General features: G+C 40.8%; 3 protein-coding genes across 5 annotated transcripts in view; 1 reads left to right on the top strand and 2 right to left on the bottom strand.

The window, feature by feature from the left end:
- Nucleotides 1-1169: 1169 nt before the first annotated feature.
- Nucleotides 1170-3521, bottom strand: birc5a (baculoviral IAP repeat containing 5a). Its single transcript, XM_015055640.1, has 4 exons — nt 3309-3521; nt 2277-2386; nt 1509-1626; nt 1170-1424 (listed from the first exon to the last, which is right to left on the bottom strand). Exons 1-4 carry the CDS (start codon nt 3414-3416, stop codon nt 1332-1334), a joined length of 429 nt encoding a protein of 142 aa, XP_014911126.1. The 5' UTR covers nt 3417-3521; the 3' UTR covers nt 1170-1331.
- A 143-nt stretch (nt 3522-3664) lies between these two features.
- On the top strand, nt 3665-11697 carry faap100 (FA core complex associated protein 100). Of its 3 annotated transcripts, none has more exons than XM_015055612.1 (8): nt 3665-4136; nt 4630-4748; nt 5399-6192; nt 7619-7775; nt 8604-9453; nt 9535-9645; nt 11077-11151; nt 11282-11697. In XM_015055612.1, exons 1-8 carry the CDS (start codon nt 3978-3980, stop codon nt 11396-11398), a joined length of 2382 nt encoding a protein of 793 aa, XP_014911098.1. In that variant the 5' UTR covers nt 3665-3977; the 3' UTR covers nt 11399-11697. The 3 variants fall into 3 exon arrangements, with proteins under 3 accessions (XP_014911098.1, XP_014911089.1, XP_014911107.1); XM_015055603.1 differs by having other exon boundaries at nt 5324-6192; XM_015055621.1 differs by lacking the exon at nt 3665-4136 and having other exon boundaries at nt 4674-4748; nt 5341-6192.
- fscn2b (fascin actin-bundling protein 2b, retinal) overlaps nt 11680-22412 on the bottom strand; it is an 18697-nt gene continuing 7964 nt past the window's right edge. The window contains exons 4-7 of the mRNA XM_015055633.1: nt 15684-15840; nt 15009-15130; nt 14761-14928; nt 11680-13994 (exon numbers count right to left, since the gene is read on the bottom strand). Of these exons, the coding sequence (XP_014911119.1) occupies nt 13789-13994; nt 14761-14928; nt 15009-15130; nt 15684-15840 (653 nt within the window). The 3' untranslated portion in view covers nt 11680-13788. The remainder of the gene's footprint in view (nt 13995-14760; nt 14929-15008; nt 15131-15683; nt 15841-22412) is intronic.

Raw genomic sequence — 22412 nt, 5'->3', positions numbered from 1 at the left:
AGTCAATTTAACTTCACATAGTTATCGTGACAGAAGCCATTTGTTTGTTAAATACTTAATGAAACATATTTACCGTGTTTGATGTTGTGAATGACGTATACTCACAGACTAACAAGATAATTAGTCCAAGTTTGTCGTTTATTGAACGTTCAGGAACTACAGCGGCTGTGACGAGCCACAGCAAAGGTAAACGAAGGTAAAACAACTGAACAGGTGATCAACTCTAAACCACTCCTACCTTTTTACTCTCTCTCTCTTTGTCATTTAAGCACACCCGTTGCCATGGCAACCTCCTGCGCTCCACAAGCCGACCAGAGATTACGTTAAAAACATAACATTCAGTCCGTTACGATATTAGGTTTGCAGGCTTGATATTTATTTTGCGATCATTAATAAGCCTCCCTGAACACAGCGGTGGTTGATTATTTTGGTAATGGAACCGAAACGCACAGAATTGCGCAACCTTGTTGAAACAATAATTACTGAGATTATTATTGTTGTTGGGTCATTAATTTGAACACGTTTTGTTGATTTGAGGACGTGCTGGTCTCAGCGTCCTGGCGGCGTTCAGTTTGTCACCTAATGCCGAGATCGACTCAAAACTTTCCGCGACCGACGTGTTATTGCGCCCCTCTAGCAAAGCACGAACAGTTCAGAAACAATATGAAATGGGAAAAAAGTTAACTGATTAAGTCGTGTTTTAGATTGTTCTTGAAAAACTTATCACTCGCAGCTGCAGTGAACCCATCGACTTTTTACAGCAGACAGCCGTTCCTCTCTCTTGCAGGAACTGCGTAACACCGCTAAATCTTTTAGGGGTACGCAGTACCCTGCCGTACCCCATTACTTTCACCACTGTGTTGCAGTCCATAAAGTATTCACACCACTTCATGTTTCTCCATTTTTTTATATTACACCCCTTTTTTAAATTGCACTACATGAATCTCTTTCCTCAAAATTTAACACACAAATAACCCATGTCTTCGAAAACAGAAAACCCAAGAAATCACATTTTAATACAATTTACAATCAGGCTGTAATGTAACAAAATGTGAAAACAGCAAAGCACTGTGCTCTACTTCATGATTTATATTTATCATCTTTTACAAGGTACTGAATCCAATACTAAACTGTTTCATGGCAACGAAGAAAAGCATGAAAAGTATTAATGAAACCATGTAAATAATAAAAGTTTAATGTAAAACCTCATAGTGCTATGAACCAGCACATGGTACAAACTACACCAAGAGCAAGAAATAAGAACACAACAGCACAGAAGCTAAAAACAGAAAATCGTCAGAGTGAGGGAAAGCTCATCTCTTCATCCCGGATCACTCCTCTCCCATGGCCGTCTTAATGATTTCCGCTCGCCTCAGCCTGGCTGCTTCCTCAAACTTGGCAGTGGCCTCGTTTCCAGTTTTGTTCTGTGAATGAAAGGAAACAAAGTTCTGCATCGGTCCAAGAACAGTAGTCTGGAATCAGGAATTCTTCCGTGAAGAAGAACGTACAACTACGAATTTGTGCCTCTCCTTCTGGAGTTTGAAGAATTCTTCCACGGTCAGCTCCTCTACTTTTTTCTTCAGGGCGATAAAGTGGCAGGATGACGAATGGGATCTGTGTTCCTTCCTGATAAAACAGAGCAACCTTAATAATCATGATAAATATTTACAGGTTCATACTATTAAATACAAAAAGTCTTGTTCTGGATGGCAAAAAAAAAGAAAAGGCAAAGTAATCCAAACTGAACAGAAGTCCCATTTAAGATGAAGATGGGCTGCACTGATTCCTGGTCCATCACCAATATTTAAAAAGCTTGATCTGCCCATTCCGATTTGTTTTGTCTAAAAAGTCACTAAATTTGTAAAAGAGGAGTTGTTAACCACACATGTTGGGCGGGTCTATCAGTCTCTCAGAGCAACGGAGGACAGTGGCTGATTTTCAGAGCTTTGTAACAGTAATCCTAATTACAAATACCATATTTTTCAAAATTCAAAGGCAGAAAAAAATAACGTTAGAAAAAAATGACAGTCAACCAGATGCCATTTTTTTTTGTAGTAGGGAAAAAAGAAAAATAACCAAGCTCCTTTATTTGTTCAGATTGTTTGTAAAGGTGTATTTGGCTCTATCTAGTTCCATTCGCTAACGGTTTCCTACTGTATAGAGCCAAAGAAAGGAAGAATGTACATATTGTATACTAACAGACTTGGAAAAGAGTTACAGTGTATTTGTAAGCACGGTAACAAGACACGTGTGGCCCAGTTAAGTGCAGTTCTTACTCTGGGTCGTCCTCTGGCTCCCAGCCTTCCAGCTCTTTGAGACAGAAGAAACACATGGCCGTGTCTGGGCTGTTCTCTGACGGCGTGTGGATAAAACCAGCTCTGGCCATCTACACCAACACATGAGCACACAGACAGCACTGAGACAACACATGTCCACAAGCTTTTCATTTCAATATTCCACACTCATCCAGACTCCAATTTTCTAAAATGAGAAACGTTTTATCTTTCCCACTTAGTGATACAAAGGAATACTTTTACCTGGATATTACAGAGGCTTGTCTGGCATAAAAAACATATTTCTACCAAGACAAAAAAATTCATATTTCTGCGTGTATTTGCTAGTGCAGCTAGTACCTCAACTGTTCCAAGACTATCACTGAAACATCTGCTTTTAGGAAGGTGTGCTCCTACATTTGGGACCCACTACTCTGTAGAAAAGAGTTGGTGGAAACCAATAATAATAAGAGGTAAAGGTTAGAATGGGATTCTCTCTAAAGAACTGTGATTGCAAACAGAAGTTGTATCTGTGTACGTATGTGGAAGATTTAGTGATATACAAACTGGTAGAAGTGAATACTTTTTCTAAAGAAGCCATATTGAACCCTAACCCTAACTTCTGTTGGTGATAAGCTTAGCTCGTACCTTTAGGACTTTTCCCTTTGGACCTTCTTGTTTATTTTTATGAATTGGAAACTTAAAATGTTTTACTTTCTATTAACTAACTAAATAAATAAACGAATAAATAAATATATACATGACAAATGGCAGCGCATGCCGAAATTCCAACGTCTATTTGTAGTGCTGCTTTAAAATGTCTCGTCAGCTAACTGTAAAATATACTATTTAGTGAGCTGTTGTTACTTATAAAATCTTTGAAACCAGCCACTTAAAGCAATAATAGTATGTAACCTCCAGCTAGAACGACCCAAAGAACAAACAAAAAGTTTCATGTTGCAGCTTCATATGAAGTTATTTTGGGTCACTATGTTAACAGTGGGAGTTTGCGGTACTTCACCATTTCATACTCACGTTCTCAGGAGTGCACGCGCAGTCTTCGTCAAACGGCCACCCTTGAAAGGTTTTAAGTCTGTTCTCAAAAAAATAGAACTCGATATCCTTTTCATTCAACGGGCCCATTATGTGTTTCACAAGCTTAGCTCATAAGTCTATCTGCTAACAACTGCTAAGCTAGAGGGCGTTTTCAAATTTCGGCGGATGTTCACTTCGGCTGTTTTGATTGGGCCTTGCCTGCCTTCTTCTTCGTATGTGGTTAAACAGCTCGACACGTTGACCGGACGCCACCTAGTGTCATACAGAGCTCTGGTGTAGTGGGAATATAAGTGAGGTAATTTTTCTAAGTGCCAATATTGTTTGTTTTTAATTGTATTTATTGTTTCTCTGCTTAATGAAAATACTTTTAGCCTACTCGCTCTGGAGCCTCTAACTTCAGTAAAACAAGAGGAGAGAGCGGAAAAAAGAGAAAAACCCTCGGTCTTTTTTTTCCATAGCATTTCCGTCTAATGATCATGGGTAATGTAGTTCATGACTGTCATTGGTTAAAATAACGAGGCGCGGGACTTCTGACGTCTTTCTCTTGTCAACAGCTGGTCACAAAGTTGACTTGCAGCTCTTCGCCACTAACCCTGCTGATAAACTAGATGTGTAGGAAACGTGTCGCCTTGATGAAACTTTGTAGTCATGATGGAAGGACGGTGTGCTGCTGAGTCTTGGGCTGAGTTCGGCCTTTTAGGAAAATCTGGATCATCGCTGGTCAAGTGTGGAACTGGGACGGATGTTTTCATCTGTACTGGTGGTGAGGAGGTTTATGTCTTCACTGCGCAGGAGAAAACACTCAGGGTAAGCAGGTTTATGTTTGAAGTGATTAATTCACAGATGCAAGCTAGAAAGTTTATGTTTCTGTAATTCAGTTCCTAAGGTCCTTCATATGCTATATAGATTCATTTCACACAAACTGTTGAAATAAGCATTTGATCATTTCGATGCTAATGAAAAAACACAATTACGTTTCTTAGAAAATTCTAATATTACATAAGACCAATAAAAATAAATTTTAAAAACAGAAATGTCAACCACTGGAAAGTATGTCAACTTTTCATCAATATAGCACAGTGACCAGCCTGCTTCTTTAGCTTGCCCTCTGTGGGGGGTGTGCCTGTCTGCTGGATCAGCAGACAAGGCAGCGGTCATTACATTATGGGACATTAATACATTTCCCATAATGTATTAAGTGTGTTTTTATTGGTCTTAATATTCTAATGTTGTGTTTTCATTATAGCTGATGAAAACACAACTCCTTCCTCTTACTTCCTGTTTGGTTGCTGTGTTGCAGGCGGTTCTTCAGATGCCTGCTGCTGTGAGGGATGTTGTTGTCAGCCATGATGAGCAGCTCCTGTTTGTGGCATGCTGGAGTGGAGTTTACTGCGTCAATGTCCAGCTGCTGGTACCCAGGTACAAATCACTTACTGTCACTCAATAGCATAAACTATGTTCACTCATCAGGCAAATGCAACCCAAATCTGATTTTTTATTTATTATTTTGTCGATTTTTGACCCGTACCCATCTAAACAGTCCAATTCCGATCTTTTCACCCGCAAAAAATCCAATCTGAAACACATGAGAAACTATTTTGGATATGTATTGGATATGTTTTCAAAGCATCTGCAGTCTGAACTATAATGTGCATTTTATCCAGCTTTTATGTCTTGATGTCAGATATGCATCATAATTAGTTGTAAACTGTTCACACAGAAGTCTATCTTTCAGACAAAAAAATTGGAATTGGTCAAAATCGGATATCAGGCCAATCAAGGTTTCCCCCAAAAATCTGCGAATCCCTGCTAGTTTTAGGGGCCGCTAGGGAGTCCACCAGCAGGAGGTAAGGCCTGGTGGCCCGCCAGGCTTATAATACACTGGGGGAATCCTCTGGCATTTTGAGGATGGGTGATCGGCTAGAAAACTGCTGTCGGTGCGCCTCTAATGTCTGTAAATCTGATTTGACCTTTCATCTGTTTGGGGGTCAAAGTTTCTCCCATGATGCAGGTTCTGGTCCCACTGAGTTGAAGATCTCTACTGAGTGTCTCGTTGCCGTCGCCGACAGAGTGTCGTCCCTCCTGGTTGTTGGTTCTGTGCTCCTGACCCTTTGCCGGACCGACGCGTCCTGGTCACTGACTCTGTATCAAATCCAGCGGACGTCCCAGTCCGACCCCTGCGACCTGCTCGCCTCCTTCTCTCTGCCGCTGGTCTCGCCTAAAGTTCAAAGCGACACAGAATCCAGATGTGTGCTGGTGTGTGTGTATCCTGGCGACTTGATGCCCGCCTCCTCCCCTCCTCATCCGCCTCGTTCCCACTATCCCCTCCAGCCTCTCCTCTTCAGGCGTCTGTTTGGGGCAGAAGCGGCGCTCTCCAAATCGCCGGTCGTGCTCTGTGGCCTGCCAGACGGACGCTTGTCCTTCCTCCCTCTGCGCATTCCGGGATCCAGGCTCCGGATCCTCCACAGCCTCGAGCAGTCGGTTGTGTTTGTCGGAGCATCTGCTGTCATGGAAACCGATGCAGGTTGCGCAGGGTGCTTGATAGCTCTGGGCAAACAAGGCAGAGCCGTTCTGATCAGGGCTGGCAGGGCCGGATTGGAGGGAGGCGGCGGCACCAGGTTTACCCTGGGGTGCGTCCCAGGTCCTGTGGAGTGCGCCTGTATGGATCAGAGCCGTGTTTACTACAGCACCGGGTCAGACCTGCTGATGGTGGATCTGTGGGACGGTTCTTCTGGGACAGCAGGAAGACAGGGAGACAAGGAGGACGAGGCGTCCCGGTCCAACCCTGCTGCCTTCCTCACACCCATCAGTTTAAATGTGAGCGGAGTCGTGGCTTTGCACCAGCCTGCACGCAGCTCTGCAGGTGAATGGATAACACCTCACATGGTACCATGCAAAAATATTCACACCCCCTGAATGTTTTGTCACATTTCCAGCGCAGAATTGAATGTGTTTCACGCAGAGCAGGCCCAAGACATATCATCAACCTCCTAAAAATGTCCTTAGTCTTTTATTTTTATTTTTATTTTGTATTTTTGCAAAAAGTGATTTTTGAAAAAAAAAAAATCACCATCTATTTTTTGTCAAAAGATGATTCAGGGGAAAAAAAAATAGACTTCTGGCAAAAAAATGACTTGGACATGATGTGAGTCAAGCAGCTGCTTGGGGAACTCCACACCACCAGGAGGCCCCAAAAGCACCAAGCTAGCATGATAAATAAAACTTGTATATATAAAATAGCATTGAGTAATTCAAACTAAATGCTGTTTCACATGGAAAATGATTTATATATCATTTTTATAGTTATTACACATGTAATAGGTAGAGTTCTTCTTGCTGTTGGCTGCTGCCTCTGTTGGGAAAATATAAGATATCAAACTTGTTTAATGTAGCGTTTATCAGCTGATATTACTTTCATATAATTTAAATATGTCACACTTAAATACCACAAAAAAAAACAATATTTGTTGCTTTTTAGTTTGCTACTCCTGTAAGTTTAAAATCAACAGCCATAATAACATCAGTATGATGTAAGCTTATTGCAAATAATGCGAATGATAGTTGGTATGTTGGTTAGGAAGGAAGAATCTGGTGTTAACGTGTTGCTATGGGGGCCCCAATGAAAATCTGCTTAGTTTAAGTTTAAATCTTCAAAATATGTCAACTTTTTTATCTGATTAACTAATAAATTGTCAAAATAATCATTAGTTGCTGTCCTATCTCATCAATAATAACCAGTTGCCATCATGTTGACTTCGCCTGATGAAGTTGCAGTATAATATGCTTCAACTATCAACAGCAACTAGGCAATGGTAAATGTACTGCAGACTGTGTGTAGTTGATAAAATATAAATCAGATACAGGCCGTTTTGCAGCATAAATTTGATCTAAATTTCAAAATTTCAAAAGTGATGTTAAAATGTGATTGGGAACTTCGTACCTTGTGTCATTTAGTCTCGTCTTGTGAATTTCAGCTAAAGTTACATCTATAGTTCATATGTTCTCCATCTAACCTTGGCTGAGCATTAGTTCTTTGCATTGAAGAATTAGAAAGAATTTTACTTTCTAAACCTGCAAAACTGGTAGATTTTAATTTATAATAACTTGTAGACTCATACCCTTCCTCTTTTCAATCATTCACTACCTTCTGTTATAGTAATAAAGTGACTGTCTGGTTCGGAAGCCTTTATCTTAAGTTCTTTAGAGTCTTTAATCGTATTTAACCTTTGAACCGTTCTGTGTGACGTCCTGAAGGTCGTGGGTTGGTAATGTGTGACCTCCACCCCCAGGTGAAGTTCAGCTGCTCAGCCTGTCGGTCAGAGGGCGGCTGCAGTCCATCCGTCTCCCTGTTAGGACACAGGAGGACAGTTTGTCCAAGGGTCCCTCCTCCCAGGTTGGACGCAGCGTCGGGGACATCCTGTCTGCCATTGGGGACATTTGTGAAAGGTGCACCAACCGAAGGACGTCCGTTTGTTTTAGATTCATGAGTGAAACCAGAGATGAGTTCAACCAGCTGTGTTTCCGTTTACAGTAAAACTGCGCAAATTGAAATTAGGAAAATAAATTTGCTTAATGGGACCACGTTCAGAAAAAAACTCACTTTTTTTGATAAAAAGTTTTTGTGCTAGGATGGGGTGGTTTTTCAACCGTAGCAAAAAAGATGTATTTCTTAAAACTGCAATGGAGACGTTTATTTCATTTATTGGGTTTTTTGTTTTGTTTTGTTTTTTTGTTTTTGGACTATGTGCAGCTGGCTCATTCCTCTTACAACATCACAATTCATAAAAAGTTGTGTGTAATTCCAACATGTTGAATCCCCAGCTCTAATATAAAATGGCCGATTATAATTCCGTCGTATACGTAGCCGCTCCCTTATGAGGGAGCTGGTCACTCCAACAGCTGAACAAGACGCCGACGTCTCCTCTGATTGGCTGATAGATAATGAGCGCTAACACCATGGCTGAATTATGAATACATCTAATGTAGCTGTTTACATCCATCACGGCCATAATTTTTATTTTCTTATCGCATGAACAGCTGATTCACGTGTGATTTTAATTTCATTTCTTATTTAATTGTGGTTTTTAGCAAAATATAGACAAAGATTTGCGCACAGTTGTAATGGAAACATAGCTACTGGGTGAAAATGAAACTCTTTCCAAGTTTGTTAACTAAATAGCCCTCTAATTATATTTTAAATCGTATCTTCAGGATCTTTTACTTTGTGTCCCAACTTTCCCAAACCTAAAGTGGTTTCATCCTGTTTTCCTTCAGAGCATCAGTGCTGAAAACCATCATCAGATCTAAGAATCAGATCCTGAAGCAGCTGAATCAGGTGGTGAACATCAGCTTCCTGCTGTCGAACCGTTCAGAGTCTGACTTGAAGCCGGTCAGATGTCGTGGTTCGGTACGGTGGAGCAGACTGCTTCAGAGAGATTCCCTGAACCTGACATGCGTCCTGGAGAACTTGAGTCCTTTCGTCCTGGAGCGGGGCTGGACGCTGAGCGTCACTGTCCTTCCTCTGTCCTGTCCTCTAGAAGCAGGAGGGGAAGCCTCGTCTGTGAACTACTCCTTCCCGTTCAGCGGTCTCGGCCCGGGGGAGTCGGTGGAGGTGTCTCTGCCAGTTGCGGCGGCGGGCGACGCCTCCTTCCCCGTTACCGTGACCTGCTCGCTCCTGTTCTCACTCTGGAGGTTTCTGGGACAGGAGGAGGCGACGGCCCCTCTGGACTTGCAGAGCGCCTGTTTCAGTTTGCCCTTAAACACCCTGACGGTGGACTGGCTGCACGCCCTGCGGCTCAGCGACCCGCCGGCTCCGGCCCGGTCCAGCAGCAGCCCGGCAGACCTCCTCCAGGGTTTTATAAGCTCACGGCAGCTCCGGTGCAGAGGAGGCCAGGCGTCCAGACCGGAGGAGTATTCTGCTAGAGTCCGTGTGTCATCAGAGTTACTGAGGGACGCTTTGGGGTTGGCCCCTGGGAGCCCCCGTGTCTCTTTGCTTGAGTGGCTGTTGTCTGAAGGTTGTGGTGGAGTGAAGATGGAGCGCAAAGGAATCAAGACTGACGGGAGCAGTTCGGTGATCTGTGGCAGTGCACCGGATAACGCCACAGTCAAACTGACTGCTGAAGAGGTGAACCCTCTACTGGAGAGACCCGGTTACTCTGACTGGCGTTTTCTGGTGTAACCTGAGCGTCCGTCTTCTGGTCTGCAGGTAAACGTAGAGGAGAAGACGAAACCCCTGGTCATCGTGGAGGTTCAGGTGAAGAGCTCGTCAGTTGCGGCCGTGTGCGGCCTGCACCACGCCGTGCTGCGTCGCATTCAGGTACACACTCTGCGCTCTTAAACGTACCAGCAACCTCAGAGGAGCTTACAGGTTATTCTCAAATTTTTACTCAAAATCTACCAGTCAGAGTTTTCTAGAACTTGTTAAGGACGACTTTAAGCTTAGATGTTGTCTCCTCCCTTTAACCTGGTAGACGACAGGAAGCAGATGAAAGTGTTCCAGCTCCTATTTAACACAACCGGAGTCAACAAACAGTCACGCCCAAATGTGTTGAGATGGACTAAAATCTTGTTTTTCATAAACCTTACCACAGTGTTATGTTGAACGTAACTCCAAGTTATTTGTGGAAGAATCACCTGTGGAGGATTCAGACACTAATCAATCGATCGGCTCCAATATCCTTAATTCTGTGTGATTGTTTGTTTTTGTGTCTTTGGATTCCCATCTTAACTCACAGTTAAACATGCTCCTCAGTGTCAGTTATCAACAAAAGTGAAACTTATCCTCCATGAAAATGTTTTTCAATATTTTTTACAGATAAAAATCTGAAAAGTGTGGAGTTTATTTTTATTTCTCTCACTGAGGTATTACATTGTGGAACTACCTTGTGTTCCACATGAGGTTGTATGTGAACAGCAATATTTAAGTCTTTCCACAAATATATGTATAAATATAAATGTAATCTGTTTATCAATCATTGCTATAAAGTATAAGTTAAAATAACATTGAATATGGAGATAGAAGATAGAAACAACCTTTATTGTCCCACAGAGCAGAAATTCAGAAAAAAAAATAATTTGAAATGATCATCTTTCTGATTGGCTGCCAGTCAAATTCATCAAGCTGCTCTGAGGCTAGAAATGGAAAAGTTTCTGACAAGAAAACCCACAAGAACTGTGGAGGTTAAATCCAATTTAATGTGATTAGTATAAAATATTACATATCTTCTTACCGCAAGAGGGGATTGGTGGATAAGATGAGCAACATCAGATTAATAGGCATAATGTAAATACCTGATGAAAACATTTTCAACCACAGAACTCACTGCCAACTAAAATCAGAAGGCATGAGGCAGCATGTATGCTACACGAATGTAATAATTATGAAACAGTGAATGAAAGACTGTTTTTAGGTGACATATTAACATAGAAACAACTGAAAAACAAAACAAATTTCTAATTTTTTTTTCTCCTAAATAAAGTACAAAAAATAAGATTTACTTTTACCATTATATTTCTAAAGCATAACAACCTCTAAAAAAGTCAAGTAAAGTTCAGCATTTCTTTACATACTTCGTAGCATTGTCTGTGGATTGCAGAGGGGGTCAGCAGCTAAAGGTTAATGTGTTTGGGAGGCCATGGCATGGACAAATTTAGGAACCTCTGATTTAACCTATTTGCTGTCCTGCATTTTCAAATTTTGACCTTGTTTGTGTCTGTTTGGAACAAACGGCTCTGTTCTCTCACACAGACTCTGCTGCAGAAGGCCGGTTCCTCCAGAATGGTTCCCACTACAGATCTGAGGCTAGCGCTACAGCAAGCTGAGGTAACACTGGGTTTTATTCTCAATCCTGTGTAGAACACAAGAGACGTGTATGACTCTTAAACCTGAGATGTCCAGAAAGCGACCAATGGCGTGGCCCCTCTCTCTCTCTCTCTCTCTCTTGCGCCGTCAGGAGCAGCGAGGTCAGGTCTGGGAGGCCAGCAGTGTGGGCGTGTCCTCTGGGCAGACCCCGCCGCTCCTCCTGCGTGTTTACCAGCAGCTCAGAGACGGCCCTCTGCTCATCCTCTGACACCCACTCAACCGACCTTCGACCCCGCGCTACCTTCTAGAACCTGAGGATGAGGATGATGAAGCTGCCTAATTATGTTCTCATGCTGCAGTTCCTCTCAGGCAGCAGAGGATTCGGGGCCTGGCTGTAAAGTTCGGATCACAAAGTATTCCTACCCTTTGAACTGCTTTGGCTTTTAGAACCACAGAGGCAATATATTTTATTGGAGTTTAGGTGTCATGTCAACACAAGGTGAAGCATAATCTGGAAGAAAAATGAGAAGCTGATTTCTGTTTTTATTATTATTATTATTATTATTATTATTATTAATAAGAAAAGACTGAAAAGTGTGGTGTGCCTTTGTATTTTTCTACCAGCTTTTTACACCTAGAGATGGAAACTTTTCTCCTTTTTTTTGCTAGAAAGTCAGATTTCCAAGTCTTGGCAAATTAATTTAAGTCTGGTCGTTGACTAGACCATTCCAACACCTGAACGTGCTTTGATCGTTCCGTCTCTGAGTGAATGTCTGGTCGGCCTATTGGAAGCTGAACCTCCACCCAAGTCTCGTCTCCTCTGCAGCCTTCAGCAGGTTTTCCTCTTCCACTGATTTTATTTAGGGGTATCAGAGTAAAGGAAACTGAATCTGAATGCCACAGAAGATTTGGTAAAAACAAAACATAAAAAGCCAATGCTTATTTTTCCTTCCTCTTCAGTTATGTCTTACTTTCTGTTGGGGTTTCATATAAACTAAAGCAAAAAAAAAAAAAAAAAAAAAAAAAAAAACGGGGAAAAGCACAGAGTGGTTTTGTAAAGCAATCTACATTAAATACATTTTTATGAACTCCACTTTCATGGTTTTTAGCATGGCTTATTTACAGTCTAGTTTGAATTGCTTTTGTTGTTAAGTTTTAAACGTCAGCCTTGGTGGGACTTGGTGATCAAACTCTCTTTCTTTGTTCTATATTGTGAAGAGAAAGGAATAAATCCCGTCTAATTTACATGTGGTTGATTGATCTGTAGTCTCTTGGAACTGGAGACTACAGTCATCCAGATGAGATGATTCTTCTTCTGAGGGAAGGTTTGGTTCTGATCGCTGACTGGTCTACACCATAAATGTGTTGAGAACAGAAACATGAAGCTTCCAGGTTAGCTGAGCAGCAAAAGGAGAACATGAATAGAACCTGGTTATCTGTTGAAAGTGAATCGCTCTGTGTCTCAGTGAGGTTGCGTAATTTGACATTTCAAACATAAATTTGATTAAAACGCTTTGGCGACAGGATGAGGTTGGGTTTTCTTTTGGCCGCATTGAATTGATTTATTTCGCCAAACTTAAATGGAGACACTTTTTATCGCGTCACACAAGTCACATGACACACAACCAAATGTTACTATGGTTACCACTGGCGCAAACCACAAAGAAGAAGACAGGAAGTGGCAGGAGGATAATCACGTCTGATTTGAATTACGTTTCATATACAATGGAAACGAAAATAGCAAAATTGTGTTTTTTTTATATTAGTGGACTATTGACAAAGTTTTGCGAGCATTTGTAATGGAAACTTGGCCAGTGATACATTTTAAACTCCACAATCGTAAATTTGTCCTGGACTTTCTGTAATCAGATCAGAATTTGGGTGGTATGATAAAGGAGGATCACTCAAAATTATTTAACTTCACTGTGAAATAAAAGCCTATAAATGCATGTGGAATGGACAGCAGGTTATTAATATGGCCCAAACCTCAGCCTTATCAAAAATGGATGAACTGGATTTAAAAGCTGGTTCTTTGCCAGGAAGCAAACCGATTTAAATGTGAACTACCATTTCCACTAAGTAGGGTGATCAAATATTCAAAGTTCTCCTGGAAGCTTGCTGTTGGATACAATAAGTGGGCTTTCTCAGCAATTTTTTGAAACTTGAAATTACAGAAGCTCTTGCATTCATAGATTCCTTTTCTGAAAAAAAAAAACATTGGAGTTTGTTATGATCATACCAGCCTGAAATACATCACTTAATCCCTAAATTAGTTTATTTATTTTGTACCCATGATTAACTTCTACATCTGTCAGCACCTGATTTTAATAGCATTAAGTGAAGGCAAACAAGAGAAAATTTCAACTTATGACTGAATGCCTTTATTTCTACAGTTTCAGACATGAATTTCTTCTTGCATCAAGTATCTACTGGAAAACAATCTAAAAGAAAATCACCAGACTAATGTTTATTCAGGCTAATTTTGAGGCTACAGATCTTGAAAATACTTCTGTTGGCTGATCATACTGCATGGTCTTTCCTCCAGCTCTTCTTCAGCTGAACATCCATCCCTTCTTCAGCACCAGGAAACTTTAGAGACTTCTCTCCTCAGTGAATCTCCGAGCCTGGCAGAACAGTTGGGTCTCATATTGGTTCGCTCTAGAACTCCCACAGAGCCGAGCTGCTGAGGCTCAGTCCGTCTCCCTTCAGCGTCCCTCCCTGGTCTCCGCGTAGGTATTTTCCGTTTTTCCCTCTGATGGCGAGGCGGCCGCGCTCCAGGAGCTCCAGGGTGAAATCCTCCGGAGCCTCGCCGTCTGCACACACCAGCCCGCCGCTGTTCACATACCAGAACCGCCCATCCACACCTGCAACGGCACAGAGGAACCAGTGAGGGGCAGACTGGTGACCTGCTGTGTGGGAGCTTTAAGGGCCAGTACTATGTGTTTTCCAGGCACAGAGTGCCATTTTGTAGTACTGTCAAGTAACAGTTTCACCTTCAGTTGTTATTAAAATGCTATACTGTATATGACTTAAAAGAATTTTTACTTCGTAATTTAACTTGTTGAAACTGGAGCCCTGGGCTACATGATTTGTGAGTTAAAAATCACAAAAATCACAAACAAAGAATTTTTACTTTGTAATTTATCACTTCGAAATTGAACCTCTGTCTCTTTAAAAACTCCTGCTCTTTCTGAAACCACCTTCAGGAAGTCGTCATAACATGGCTCCTCTATTAACCCTTTAACAACGTTTCACCAGCATTACACTGAGAAGTAGCTCTTATAATGAGCTCAGCTGATGCAATTTAACCAGATGTTTACTCTTTGCTAATTGCTGCCGGCTAGTCTGAAGGAGCTGAGTGGGGGAGATTTGCAACATTCAGTTTTTTAAGCTACACTTACTCTGGAACAAACTTCCAGAAAACTGCAAAAACAGCCAAAACACTGAGTTCCTGTAAAATCCAGGCAGAAAACCCAACCTGTTTAGAGACACTTCTGATTAGTAATAAATGTACAAAATATAATGCTTATTTCTTGTTTCATAATTGATGACTGTAAGATGTCTTAACAATGTAAAGCACTCTGCATTGTTTTGTTGCTGAATGTGTTATGGTATTAAACTGGACTTGACCTTTAATGTGATAGGCTCCACTGCTGTACTGCAGGGTGAAGATGTCGTAGACTGATCTGCTGGCGTCCAGGGTGTTGGAGTTCCTGTGGTGGCAGATGAAGCCGTTGTCCCCTCTCAGGATCAGCATGGGCCGGTTGATCAGTTTCAGAGTGAGCTGCTCATCCTCACCTGGAGGAAAAAAACCAAACAAGTCGGCTCAACGAGGGTTAGAGATAAGGAGATCCGGCAGGAAAGAGAGCAGTAGTCACCTATGGTGTCACTGACTGCCAGTAACTGGCCATTCTTCTTGGTGCAGATGTATTTGCCATTACTTGCTTTTATCGCCACCTTGTGGCTGAGCCATTCCACTGAAAACATGGTGTTTGCAGATCTGTGGGCAAAAAAAAACAAACATCCCTCTAATTATTTCTCATAGTAAAAAAAAACAGTTACATACGACAACATATTAGGGTCACTATAGATAGGAAAAAATGAGGTTGCTAGAAAAACTCATAAACTGTGGGATTAATGTCAGAAATTTTCTGAAAAAAAAAACAAGACATTTCTGAGCTCCACAAGTTTTTTCTAGAAAATTTTTGCATTTAATCTCAAAATATTGGTGTTTTTTTTTCTCTCTCAGATTTTCAACTTTTCAAGCTCACGATTCCCCCCACCCCCCTCAAAATTTCCTAAGTAAATTTTTCGGCAGAAATTAATTTAGGATTATATGCCAAGTTTATAATGAAAGCATCAGTCATTGCATTTCCTCCCTTAAGGTAAAATAATTCCCCAACTGACTTTATTTTTAACATAAGAAATAATGAATTGCTCAGAAACTATGTTTTAGTGTTTCCCGCCCACTCACATCTAATAATAGTGTAAAATAAAACCTATGCGGTTCTATCGAGACTCCATTTGAACGCCTCACGCGGCCGTTCACTCACACTTGTGTGGCGGTGCTCTGGACGCCGCCGTGAGCCACCAGGGCCCAGTAGAAACCTTGGCTGGTGCGGAAGGTGCACATCTTGGTGTCCCTGTCGATCTCCATCTGAAACGTCTCCGTGTCAGTTTCGTCTTCTTGATTAGCGGCCAAGCTTACTCCTGGGAGGGCCACAGGAAAGACGCATGTCGCCGTTAACTCGGCGATAAAATAGAAGAAAAAAAAGCTGCAGGTACAAACTATTTATTAGCGCTTCTAGTGGTTCGTATTAGATTAACCCAGAGACAGATAGTAAGTACAACTTCTGTTTTGAATATGTTACATGAATACAACATGGAGAGAAATGCCTTATTGTCATCTGGTATTACCATTATTAGTTAGCAACATAACAATTAGCAAAAATAAGCTAATTTATAACTTAAAACCTAGACGTACTCATCTCGGGTGCTCTGCTTTCATTGTCTAAAACCCAAATTCAACTTCTATTAGTATTAGTAACTAGTATTTTAAAGCTTTATTTTTCTTTGGAATGGGCTTGGGGATTCTAACCCCATAGAAAACCTGTTGTGGATGTTCTTGAACTTTACAAGGCTCAAAATTTAAACATACTAGCTCATAAATAACCTAAACTCCAAATTTGTTCATTTTCAAGCAGCTACGTGCTAGCTTAGCTCTGGTTGGACAGAAACAACAAAAAAGGGTTCATGCTCTCTGAGGTTAGCCAAAGTTGCAACTGGGAATAAAGGTTGTAGAAATGTACAAAAGGTGTTCAGGGAAAGAATTATGAGAAAATAATAACTTTACAGAAAAAAACACACCGATTGTAGCTTTAGGTTTTGGACTGAACCTCAGGTCTGAAACAGAATATAACCTAAGCCAGTTGGTACTTTCAGTATAGTCAGAAAGAAAGAAATGAGGAGCTACTTCTGAGGTAATATTAAAAACATGGAAAGTAAATACAATAAAAGAGCCAGTGCAGGAGAAATAAGTCTGACTTGATGCAGGTTTTTTGTTGGCTCGTAGCAGCAATTACAAACAGCAGTCCCTCTGTTGTTTACACCTGACGAAAAGTCACACCTTTGAAATATTTTCAGCAAATCTCTTGGAAAGCAATTATTTTTTGCCTTTCCGTTGCTTATACATCGAAGATAAATACAGATGTTTCCGAGAAACATACGCTGACACCCTTCCATCCATGGTGTGACATCCTGGTGAGGGAGGAAACGTGAAGCTTTACCATCAGATCTGCTCTTCTACCAGCTCTACCGGTTACTCTTAAACATTTCAAACTGTGTTTCACATGGCATGTGTTTTAGCCGTAAGGATAACCAACATCTCAAACAGGTTGTTGCTTCGGTTGGGATAAATGCTTGCCGCACCACCATATTGCAGAGGGCCAAATCCTTAATTAGATGCATCTCAAAATATCCCCCAAACATTTTCTTAATCCTTTAACAACGCTAATCTCCGTGCCTCTTATCTCTTCCTGTTCTTGTTAGTCGTACCTGTTCCCTCCCTCTTCCCCCTGCATCTCCCTCCATACCCCTGACTCCCTAAAGCCCCGTCCCGAGCCATTACCCCGCCCGGAGCTCTGGCTGTCTGCTTTCTTCACAGCGGGGCTCAGATATAATCAGCTTTAGAGCAATCCCCGCTCCTTCCTTACAAAAAAAAGGAATAAAGACAAAAACAGGAAATGAGCAGAGGATTGTATGGGCCAAATGTAGCAAATAATTGGCAACCAATCCTAAACCATATGGTAATAAAACTACAGCTGATCAAACATTAGAAAGATGATGTCACACATAAAAAAAACGAACAAACTAATTTGCAGTCAGTTGCTTTTGCTTACCTTCAAAAGAATTTGAAGTTAGGCAAAGTTTAAATTATTTATTTCTAGAACAGTTTAAACAAGCAGAAGCTCCACCAAAGTGCTGCACAGCAGTGGTCAGCTCAGCCCCGAGGATTAGGAAACAATACAAGATTAAATAAAAACCGAGACACAAAATATGAAATCACGAAAACACAATAACTGAAGATAGAAAAAGGCAACATGAAATCAGTATAACATGATCAAATCAGAATGACGTTGACTTTGCTTTGGATTTACTCTTTGACTATAGACACAATAAATCATCAGTATTGGAAACCAGTCTTTTTTTAGAGAGCAATAAAAACAACTAATGAGCTAAACATGCTGACTATGACAAAAAGTCCCTTGCTGCAGTGATTATCCAACACAATGTTGTTACATAGCAGAATGTAATGAAGTCGTCGTAAAAATCCAATGATGTCCGAAGAAGAGACTTGTGTGTTTGAACTGTTTCTTTTCTAAATTCCAGCAGCAGCTGGCTGTGCTTTGATGATCTATTCAGCTTGTTTGAATTAAAATAAAGAAAAATAAGGGAAAAAAAGTTTTTTTTTTTTTTTAAATTTCTCAGACAGATTCTTGACATTTCCCCCCTTCGATACCAGAGTTACCACATTCTGTGACGTCATCTTCCCCAGATCCCAGGCTATAGAGTCCACCTCATCACGGTCCTGTGGGCGCAACAATCCCCGGTAAACAGACACTTCTGCTACATCTTCGAGATAAACGAGGTCCGAGTCTGTGAGGAGACCTTCCATGGAAACCAGTGCTGGGTGAAACTTCACTTCCTGATTATGGAATACCTAATGTTTATACTACCAGTCACTTATCAATCTGTCTTCCTAGCAGAGTTTTACCAGAAAGCCGTTCCAAAGAGCTGGCTTGCATATTGTAAGACTTCGTCAAAACTGATTTAACCTTTCCTGGTTTGTGCTTTGCTTTACTTTCTACTATATACTTTACAAATCAGTTGTATTTCATTAGAGTCAACTGGCTTAAATGGGAATTAAAACCAAAACAAATGTGAAACACGACTGTAATATATGGATAATCAACTGAATTAACTTATGTGATCAGTTTTATGTTGTAGACATCGTCATAATGTTTTTGTATGTCAAAAAGTGACAGGCACATTTGACATTTGAAGCAATAACTCATGAAAGTTTGATTGAGTACTACTGTTCTGAGTTCTCGTAGCAGCTAGCTGTGTTGTAAAATTTTAAAAATACTCCACAATAACTGCACTGTGCTTTCAGAATTCATTCTTAAAGGGGCAGTATTATGTAAAATCCACTTTTTTGAGGTTTACATGATGTTATAACCACTGGAGTGTCGCCTTGATTCTTTTCATGCATGTTTGAGAAATCCTTTAATCTCCATGGCAACCATTCAACTTTGCAAAATGCCTAGGTGGACCTAGCACCGCCTTCAGACGTTTCTTCCTCTGAGCTGCGGTTTCTGAGTTTCCGCTCCTTCAGACTAGGCAGCAGCAATTAGCATTATGGGAGCTACTTCTCAGGCAAACGCTGGTAAAAACACGGTTAAAGAGTTAATAGAGGAGCCTTGATGTGACTTTCTGAAGGCTGAGTTTCAGAAAGGGCAGGAGATTTTAAAGAGACAGAGGTCCAATTTTAAGGCATTAAATATAAAAGTTAAATTTCTTTTAAGCTATATTTAGTATATGTAGCATTTTTATAACAACTGAAGTTAACATAGCTACTTGATTGTACTCTAAAATGGCACTATATGCCTGGAAAACACTTAATACTACCCCTTTAAATTGTCTTCTTGCAGCTCTAGGTTGGGAGTTCTTGCAGTTTGTTCTTGACACATTTACCTGGTCAGAACTCGTTCCCTGTTTGGTGTGCAGCCATTATTATACAAACTCTGCCGTAGGACTGACCTGTGAGGATTTCCCAATAGTTCCTGTGAAGTATGGAATGTCCTGGCCAGTGGGAATTTTGTTCTTGTTCTTGCCCCTGTTGTTCCAGATCATGTGTTAACCTTTAGCTTGTTTATAATCAAACAACATGGCAGAGCTGTGCGATTGTTATTAAATCCAAATGAGTTAAATCTGCATTCTAAACCCTGGTAAGCTGAAGAGCACTTTAACAGGTGAGAGGAAAAGTCTGACTTCTTTCAAGCGAAATATAAAGACAAAAGAGCTGCAGATGACTTTTGTCAGTATGAAATCTCTAAACTAGATACTCAGCCTTCAGCGGCTCGTTCTTGACAGTGTTAATCCAATTTGTTTGAAATATTCTTTTGGGGCATTTGAAAAGCGACCGCAGAGATAAACCGGTAGAGGAGAGGGGATGATACGCGACAGAGATGTCACGCTCACTGAGCTGCTGAGATGGTTTAATCACATCTTATTCACACTTGATAAACTAGGTACCATTAGGTCGTACAGCTGGTTAAATTATCATTGATCTTAAGTGCATCTGAAGCATAAATTTAAGCCCTTCCACTCCGTAGCAACGCCTGGGGGCCTATCACTCCCATTCTCTCTCATCCCAGCTCAATGTCATGCTTAGTCTACCTATTCCGTGTGTCTATTTCACACTAATTCAACCCAGAAATGATCTTCAGTCAGAGCTCAGCTGGGACCTTATAGATGCTGTCTCACAGATGAGACAAGAGCCGACAGTGGAAGGAAAGGTGGAAGAAGAAGTTAAAAGAAAGCCAGAAAAAGAGGGGAAGGGAGATTGGATGTGCTCTAATCCGAGCTGGCATGATTATTTATTGACGGTATTGTTGATGAGCATCTTTGACACACTTGATGGTCAAGAAAAACAAAGGAGGAGAGAAACAAATGGATCAGTGAACTTCCAGGCGTTCCTGAATAACACACAGGTTCTAGTGTCTTATTTCTGATCGAAGCCCAGATCTAGCTCCCCTTCCTCAGGTTGTCCTACCTACAAGTCTGGAAGTGGGGCAGACCTAACTAATCCATCAACGATAGTCGGCTCTGACATCAATTATTAATAGTAAGCCGATGCCACTATCCCTGCGTCCCTTATTATCCATGAGCTCCCAGCTTTTCATCCATCACGACTACACTTTCCTTTGTTTATTTTTGTACTTTTTCCAACACATTTTGTCCTAGGCTTTGTGTATGGTTGGAGAAAGTCTGTCGTTTTGGAAAATACAGAGCTTGTTTCTTGGCTTTAGTCATTTTTACATTGACTCTTGTGGAAATGTTTATCAGGAAAGTTGTGACTGGCTAGTGAAAGATCATGAGACTAAACGTTACACACTGCATACAATACATACCGACTTGCTGAATTCATAAAATAATCATCTTTTATACTTCTGTACTACAGTATGTCACTTTTATAAAAATATTATGTTATGTATTTGCTAAAACTGTTATGAGACAGTTAATCTGTGAAAAGATTGATCTCGTCCACCTCGTCTCTGAGCTACTATTGCCGTCTGAAGAAATGCTTCACTCCCAACAAAAATCAACCAATCAGAGCTAAGAGGAGGCTGTATAATTTGTTATTTACAATTTATGTTTTATTCATCAATCAAAGCACAAAACGTTTGTACAATCAACCCAAAAGTTTCATGATCTGTCCAGGGTGCATGCTGCAAAATTCAAAATTTCCAAATCCAGAATCATATTTTCAATCAACTTTTATGGATTTACTGGTGTTTTTAAAGTAATTTCTGTTGAGGTGTGATCCTCTTCCCTGGCAACCACAGCTAAAATGTGTGATTCATTGGTAACATCTGTCTCAGTTAAAGGAGCAGTATGTGTTTTCCAGTTACATCGTGCCATTTTATAGCACAATCAAGTAGCTATGTTACCTTCAGTTGTAATAAAAATGCTAGATTTATCAAATATGACTTATAAGAACTTTGACTTTGTAACTTAGAGCCTTGAAATTGGACCCCTGTCCCTTTAAAAACTCCTGTTCTTTATGAAACTCCGCCTTCAGGAAGACATCACAACATGGCTCCTCTATTCACCCTTTAACAATGTTTTTACCAGCACTCTTACAGAGAGCTCAGCAGGTGTACAGTTCCATTAGATGTTTGCTAATTGCTTGTGGCTAGTCTGAAGGAGCTGAGTGGAGGACTGCTACTCTGAGAAGCGGAAGCTCAGAAGCTGCAGCTCCAAGAAGGAACTGCATCTTGAAAGTGGTGCTTGGTCCACCCAGGTGTTTTACACAGCTGATTGGTTGCCATGGGAAATACAAAAATTTCTCAAACATTCATGAAAGAATCAAGGTAACATTCCAAGTATGTTTTTGATTAAGGCATAACATCATATGATTTAAAGCTCAGAAAAGTTGATTTTATGCAATACTGCCCCTTTAAGAAGCAAACATTAATGTTAGCTTTGTTGCTAAACTAGCTAAAGCCAGATACAAATCTCTTGGACTAACACTGGAATTTTGACCATAACTTGGACATAATGTGTATAATGTGTCCTCCAAATGTGTATAATGTGTATAAATCTCATTATACACATTTAGTTCTTAATGTATAATAAAAGCAATATAAACCCGTCAGCCTTACTGTTTGCAGGTTAGATTAGCGGGTTAGAGCCAGACTCATGGGTAGAAGTTTTGGCTGCAGGTAAGAGGCAGCTTGGGTTTCTGAAAGCAGATTCGCCTCCCACCCCCCCTCGCCCTCCAGGAACGGGGGCCAACTTCATCAATAATTCAAAACAACTCACCACTCGTCTCAGCAGGATAGCATGATTGTGAGTGGGCGAGTGCTGCAGAAAAAATATGAGGCTTTTGTTTGTGGATAGAGATTGTTAAAAGAGTAGAGTAAAAAAAAAAAAAAAAAAAAAAAAAAGAAAAAGGAGCCAAAAAAAAAAAAACAAAAAAAAAAGANAAAAAAAGGGAA

The sequence above is a fragment of the Poecilia latipinna genome, unplaced genomic scaffold, assembly GCF_001443285.1.
Source record: "Poecilia latipinna isolate Pla-1442-1.1 unplaced genomic scaffold, P_latipinna-1.0 Scaffold58, whole genome shotgun sequence".
In the NCBI taxonomy this organism is placed as follows: domain Eukaryota; kingdom Metazoa; phylum Chordata; class Actinopteri; order Cyprinodontiformes; family Poeciliidae; genus Poecilia; species Poecilia latipinna.
The sequence above is the reverse complement of the archived record's forward strand: the minus strand, read 5'-3'. Positions and strand labels throughout refer to the sequence as shown.